Here is a 7,200-nt window from a genome sequence, read left to right as displayed (position 1 = left end):
CTTTGTGCCTGAGCGAGCAGGGTTGACTGGAGCAAGCACGGCCAATCGGAGCGAGCAGAAGTCCTAAAACTCAATTCCCAACAACCACATGAAGCACACAAACATCTGTACAACTATAGATACATCTAAAAAAAAAAAAAAAAAAAAAAAAAAAAAAAAAGGAAAGTATTACCTTACTCAAATGGCATCTATATCATGGCAAGATCCAGAACCAACCACTCTGTGTGTGTGTGTGTGTATGTGTGTGTGTGTACCTGTCCCTGGGCTCTGACAGCAGTTATCACAGAGACTCTTGACAGTATTGCAGTGCTCATTTCTGCACCATTAGGAGCTTCCACCACTCCAAGGAGGGAGGAATAACAATGGCAGCAGCAGCACCTCGCTCAACAATCAGGACAAAGGAGTTACACTAAACTCCTTAGACAAATCATTTCCCTTCCTCATTCCAAACTTTATGAAATCATCTTTCTAAGCATCACATCAGTATTAATAGGAAACTACTGTAGCTCAGAAAAAAACAACATGTTAAGTTAAAAAACACTTATAAACCTAGCTTTGAAGGGGACAAACACAAGAGAAACACTTGGGAACTGGGGGGTAACAACCAGAAAGTCCCAGATGCCAGGAAAGCAAGAGTCTCCCAGGACCCCACAGGGATGCCATTAGCTGAAATACCCCACACAAAGGGGAGAGAGAACCTGTTGAGACCATATTCAGAGGTTAGGCATGGCCCCCTGGTTGAGGGATGGAGCCACCCACCCATCTCCAAAATATTAACCAAGAATTGCTCCTGTCTAAAGGAAATACAAGGACAAAAAGTGGAACAGAGACTGAAGGAAAGGCCATCCAGAGACTGCCCCACCTGGGGATCTATCCTACATGCAGACACCAAACCCAGAGACACTACTGCTGATGCCAAGAAGTGCTTGCTGACAGGAGCCTGATACAGCTATCTCCTGAGAGGTTCTGCCAGATCCTGACCAATACAGATGCAGAGGCTCACAGCCAACCATCAGACTAAGCACAGGGACCCCAATGGAACAGTTAGGGGAAGGACTGAAGGAGCTGAAGGGGCCTTATCTGACATCAATAGGAGGGGAAGCCTTTGGTCCTATAAAGGTTTGATACCCCAGTGTAGAGGAATGCTAGGGCGGTGAGGCAGGAGTGGGAGGGTGGGTGGGTGGGTGGGTAAGCACCCTCATAGAAGCAGGGTGAGGGAGGTGATGAGATGAGGGTTTGCAGAAGGGAAACTGGGAAAGGGGATAACATTTGAAATGTAAACAAATAAAATGTCCAATTAAAAAAAAAGTAAGCCTCGGGTTCAGGGAAACTCAACCTCACAAAGAACAGGCAGAGAGTGATAAAGACGGACACCTAGCACCTTCTTCTAGCCTCCATGCACACACAGGCTCATACAGACACACATGCACATGCACTTACACAGATAAACAATGAGAAAAGGTAGAAGCTGGAGAGTGAGCTCAGGGGTTAAGAGAACTAGTTACTCTTTCAGAGGACCCAGATTCAGTTTGCAGCAGCCATGTGGTGGCGCGCAATCATCTATAACTTTAGTTCTAGGATATTCAACACTTTTCTGGCTTCTGAGAACACTAGGCATGTATACAGTACATTGACAAAACACCCAAACATATAAAATAAATACTTTAAAAATAAAAACTTTTTCAAAAAGATAAAAAACAAAGCCAAGAATGTTGCAACCCACAAATTATGTAATAAGTTGCTTTCTGGGCACTATGAACCAAATGTGAATCCTGGTGGCTTTAGGGCGCCCACACCCACAAGACCCATCAGCTCTTCTTCACTCTTTCCTATGAAGTCTCTTTTCCTTAGCTGGCTCAAGTGGTCAATCCAGTATACCTAAATGCACTCTGGGGAAATGCCTTTGAATTTGTATCTATAAGCTATTTCCCTTGACAACTTACCCCATGAAAGGAAAGCAGAAGTAAAAAGAAGCTCTTGAGATGTCTCTCAGTGAAGCCAAAAGGACTCCAGAAGCAATCTCAAATGACTTTCTCCCCAAAGCCACACAAGACTCATGCCAAGAGGCAACAGCCATACCTTAATTTCATTGTCATTTGCGAAATTGCCAAAAGAAGCCATAATTTTAGGAACAGCTGCAGCCAAGGTCTCCTGAACTGATTCCTCCGGTCTTTTGCTTGTTCGGGTCAGGCATGGAAGAAGATTCACCAGGTAAGGCCTGTATGTGCAAGAGGAACACTCGTCACTCTTCAGGTCTCCTCTTTTAAGAAACAATAAGCTCATGGTTCCCTTTCAGGAAAAACCCAATTTTATAGGTGAATTAGTCCTCAATGGAAACCACAATGCTCAACTACAAGTACAGGAGGCATAAACGCTGATGAAGTTCAATTGTGTGTCATCTCTCCCATGAGTTACAAAGAATATTAAGAAGCTGGGTGTAGGGACAAGCAAGATGGTTTTGTGGGTAAAGAAGGATAAGCCTGAAGACCCAAGTTTGATCTCTGGGATCCACATAGAGGAAGGAGAGAATTAACTATAAGTTATCCTCACCCAAAGGCATATAAAGACACACAGACAAATAAAATGTAATTTAAAAGGTTGGGTTTAAATTATTATTTGCTGAATGTTGGTATTAGCTCTTCTTTGAAGGTCTGGTAGAATTCTGCACTAAAGCCATCTGGCCCTGGGCTTCTTTTTGGGTGGAAGGTTTTTAACGACGTCTTCTATTTCTTTAGGGGATATAGGACTGTTTAGATAGTTTACATGCTCTTGATTTAACTTTAGGACATGGTATATGTCTAGAAAATCAACCATTTCATCTAGATTTTTCTAGTTTTGTTGAATTTTGTTGGGCTTTGTAGTAGGACCTGATGATTTCCTCAGGTTCTGTTGTTATGTCTCCCTTTTCAGTTCTGATTTTGTTAGTTTGGATATGGTCTCTGCGCCCCTTAGTTTGGCTAGGGGCTTATCTATCTTGTTGATTTTCAAAGATCCAGCTTTTGGTTTTGTTGATTCTTTTATCAGTTTCTTTGTTTCTCTTTGGTTGATTTTGGCCCTGAGTTTGACTATTTCCTCCTGTCTACTCCTTTTGGGCGTGTTTGCTTCTTTCTGTTCTAGGGCTTTCAGGTGTTCTGTTAAGTTACTAATGTACGATCTCTCCAATTTTTTTTTCTTCTTTTTTTTGGGTTAAAAAACTGTGGGAGGGCAGATCAAGAGAGGGATAAAGACTGGACTGTAAAAAAAATATTAAAGATAAATATTAAAAAAATATTTGTCACAAATTATAGCAATTATTAAAATATAATTTAAATAGGAAATAATAGATTAAAAACTACTGCTTTAAAAACAAAAACTGGAAGGAACAAAGGAGATAGCTTATGCAGCAAGCACAGGATATGAGCTCGATCCCTATCATCCACATAAAAACCCAGACATAGTAGTGCTCATTTGTAATCCCAGCACTAGGAAGTCAGAAACCAGTGATTCTCTGAGGTTAAGGGGCAGCCAGTCAAGTCGCATCAGCAGACCCCAGGGCAGTGAAGACTATCTCATAAAACAAGCTGGACAGCTCCTGAGGAACCATGCCCAGGAATGACACCTCTTACCTCTCTATATACAGGTACTGGCATGTACCCTTATACAGTAACTTTTGAAAAACAAAATAAAATGTGGACATCATTTTACTGAAAAAGTCGTGTTAAAAGCTACTGTGGAGCCGGGCGGTGGTGGCGCACACCTTTAATCCTAGCACTTGGGAGGCAGAGGCAGGCGGATTTCTGAGTTCAAGGCCAGCCTGGTCTAGAGTGTTCCAGGACAGCCAGGGCGACAAAGAAAAACCCCCTGTCAAAAAAAAAAAAAAAAAAAAAAAAAAAAAAAAAAGCTACTGTGGGCTAGCTGTTTCCTGTACACTTGACATCCCTACCATGAACCTACCATGAACCTACCATGAACCTACCATGAAGCAGAGTAGCTGTGGTGACTTATATGGAGACCTTGGAGCCACAAGCAGACAACAAAGCAAGGAGAACTACAGAGCAGATGCCTAGATCTATGGGATAGTCTGATAACACTCCCTTTTGGGGAGAAGAAGAAAATGTCATAAGACCCCAAGATTCCAATCATCTTTCCTTTGTACCTCAGGGATACATAACCTTAGAAGGACTGAGGTATGTAAAAGGCAAACTGACTGGAGGTGAAGCTTCAAAGGCATAGCTACTTATAAGTTGTCCGTGCCTTTGTATATAAGCCAAATAAACCCATTAATTTGGCATGCCAGACATGATGGGACTTTTGTTTGGAAACCCAGCTTCTTTTAATTAGAAATCAACACAAGTTTCTTTTATGCTCTCCAGGAGAGCTGCACAATCTCTAAGGGTAAAAAAGTGGTCAAATTAAATGGGGACTTCAAACAACAACCCATTCCTTACCTTAGAGAGAAAAACGAGTATAGAGTAGGGTGTGTGCTATAGTGGGGTCAAGGCCCTCTTATATAGCAAGTAGGCCTACAGATACTACAGCCATTTTTGTTAGGCAGACATCTGTTACAACTTAGAAGATAAGGAGGCTAGAATGCCTGCAGAAGGAGGTGATTATTTTCTGAGACATCAAGTTATCTTGAGGAAATAAAACCTATTTGAAGAACTAACATTGGATCAATGAATCAATATAGTATTTCTTTAGTAATGAGATAGGAAAGGGCCAGCAAAGGCTAAATTATCTCTTGCCTTGAATGGGAAGTCTAGATTTTATCTAAACAACACTAGAGAGTTTAAACTTAAGAGAGTTTAAGGAAGGGCCTGACAGGACAGTCATACTTTTGAACAGCTATTTTGTCTGCTGTGTTGTAAACCTGTATTACCTCAATAATATGACAATTTTCAAAGTAAGGCCACTTGAGCTGGAAATGTGGAAGTGTGGAAGCGCACACTTAGGCATACCTAGCCTTAGCACCAAAGCCAACACAAAAATAAATATATCAGCGTAGCAAAAGTAAAGGTTCTATAAAAAGAAACTTCCTTTGTGATTACATCTTTCTGACTACATAAACTTCTTACTGAAAGTTAACCTAAATTGAACACATCATTGTTCCTTGTTAGTGTGAAGATTGAGAGCACTCTACTATGTTTCTCACGGATGCAGTCTTTGGGACATTTTACCAGCTGAGGAGAAAAAGGAAAGAACGGTATAACTACAATCCTGTTTTGTTACTCAAGCCACAAAGCCAGATGTGTGGGCTGACAATGAGACTCAGCAGTAAAACATTGCCTAGCATGCCTGAGCCCCTGGATTCAATACCTAACACCATAGGAGTCAAGGACAATCAACAAGTTTGAATTTTATGCACAGTTCATCTACTTCTCCAACCCAAGTACTACACAAATGCTTATTTTTCAATAATTGCTAACTAGCTGCTAATGGGATCAGGGACAATTGTCATTCATCCAGTAAGTATTCCTTAACCAACACACTGAGTGCTCACTACATTCGTGTTGGAAATGAAGCACAGAATAAGATGGTGAGACTATGTTACTCTGGAAATACATCCCACAAGTCTCTTGGGGAATGATGGGACAAGAAAGAAGCACATTAATAGAGAACATGAGAGTATTCCTAATAGAGATGGGTCTTTGGAAAGAAATATAAGAACAAAATGCTAACAGCAACCAGACAGGACATAGCTAGGCAACACAGAGTGGACAAGAATGATGTCTCAAGGGTAGACATATGCACTGGAACAAAAAAGACAGGCAGGACTAGCTATTTACCAAACAAATCTTAAAAATAATACAGAGGTACAACTTACCTGCACTTCTGAGGTCGAACCAGGTGAGCCAGTTCAGCAAACCTCCACAGGGCTGCACGCAAACTTCGAGGAGCACCATTCTAAGTGGGGTTAACAAGTGATGTGTTACATTTAAGAGTCACATGCACTTTCTACAGCTAGGTCTACGATATTGGAGCTGCTTGCATCCTCTCTTGGAGAGTTAAACATTCTCTTTCTCTGTTAATTTAATCAGAGAAAATCCAAATTAACAGTGTGAAATAGATGGTAATTACTTCAAAGATTTTTAAGATCCAGAGGGCTTCAATTATAAAAATACAGATTTAAAAAAAGAAAAGGAAGAACGAAAGAAAGATTGATTTAGATAGATGTCTGAAACAATGGATTGATGCTCTTTATTGATAATATTCAAATTATGAGAGGAGGTTCAGAGTTTAAGAGTAAGAAGCCATCTCAAGTGTTTTGCAAAATACCAAGGGATTTGTGTTACTTCTAAAATTTACAATGATAGTCAATATAATTGGGAAAATTGAAAGACACTTGAAGGGTATTTGGCATAATTCTAACACCTCTCTGGATGTTTTAATTTTGCATATTGAGATTATAAATTTAAAGAATGGTACTCTGCTGAGCTCTGACACTGCAGGTATTGTCGATAAAATTATTCATGATTATATGTCAGTATTTCCATCTTGGTCAAGCTTTAAGAATGGCACATAGAGCTTGATCATGATAGCCCTTTTTGTCCTGGGAATATTTTTATTCCTGCCCACTGTAATAAAACTTGCCTTTAATAGCATCAACATGTTGGCAGCCAAAATACATGGTTTGAAACTAAAAATGAACCCCCAGACAGAATTATTAATTTAATAGGTCGGCAGCCGTTGACGGGTAAATTCTGCACAGAGCCTACCAACCTAAGACAGAAATGCATGATTTTGATAATAGATATTCCACGACAGGTAAGGAAGGCATTCTTGTTAGAACCACCTAAGACAAGCGCAGTCTTGTTTATGAAATAAAAAAGGGGGAGATGTGGAGAGCTTTTTGGAACCACTTGGCAGGAATCTGACATTGGGCCATGACAAGGAAGTAAGCTCAGGCAGGAATGTAACTTTAGGCTAGAACAGGGAAGTAGGCTTCAGACATGAATATGATTTTGGGCTAAGACAGGGAAGTAGACCCAGATATTTTGGTCATCCAGATAAGCCCTTAGAAACAGTCATCACGGGAGTGATCAAGAGACTTTCTTTATTGCCTAGCTTGTTCCTTGACTGTTTGTGTCTACTGTACTGCTTGACCTTATTACTTGCATGTAATTAAAATATTATAAAAGCAGATGGGGGGGGGAACCTGCCTTCAACCTCAGAACTGGCTGGGGTCAAGCTAAAGAGAGAGAGAGAGGGGAGAGGAGAGAG

The 7,200-nt window shown here is 40.6% G+C and overlaps 1 protein-coding gene across 2 annotated transcripts in view; it reads right to left on the bottom strand.

Moving 5' to 3' along the window:
* Positions 1-7,200, bottom strand: part of Htt (huntingtin) — a 147,431-nt gene that overhangs the window by 109,867 nt on the left and 30,364 nt on the right. For both annotated transcript variants that reach the window (XM_021163625.2, XM_029477727.1), the window contains exons 5-6: positions 5,804-5,883; positions 2,080-2,218 (exon numbers count right to left, since the gene is read on the bottom strand). In XM_021163625.2, coding sequence (XP_021019284.1) covers positions 2,080-2,218; positions 5,804-5,883 — 219 coding nt within the window. The remainder of the gene's footprint in view (positions 1-2,079; positions 2,219-5,803; positions 5,884-7,200) is intronic.

This window comes from Mus caroli, chromosome 5 (genome assembly GCF_900094665.2).
Source record: "Mus caroli chromosome 5, CAROLI_EIJ_v1.1, whole genome shotgun sequence".
Taxonomy (NCBI): Eukaryota; Metazoa; Chordata; class Mammalia; order Rodentia; family Muridae; genus Mus; species Mus caroli.
Note: the sequence above shows the minus strand (reverse complement) of the source record. Positions and strands in the feature narration are given on the sequence as shown.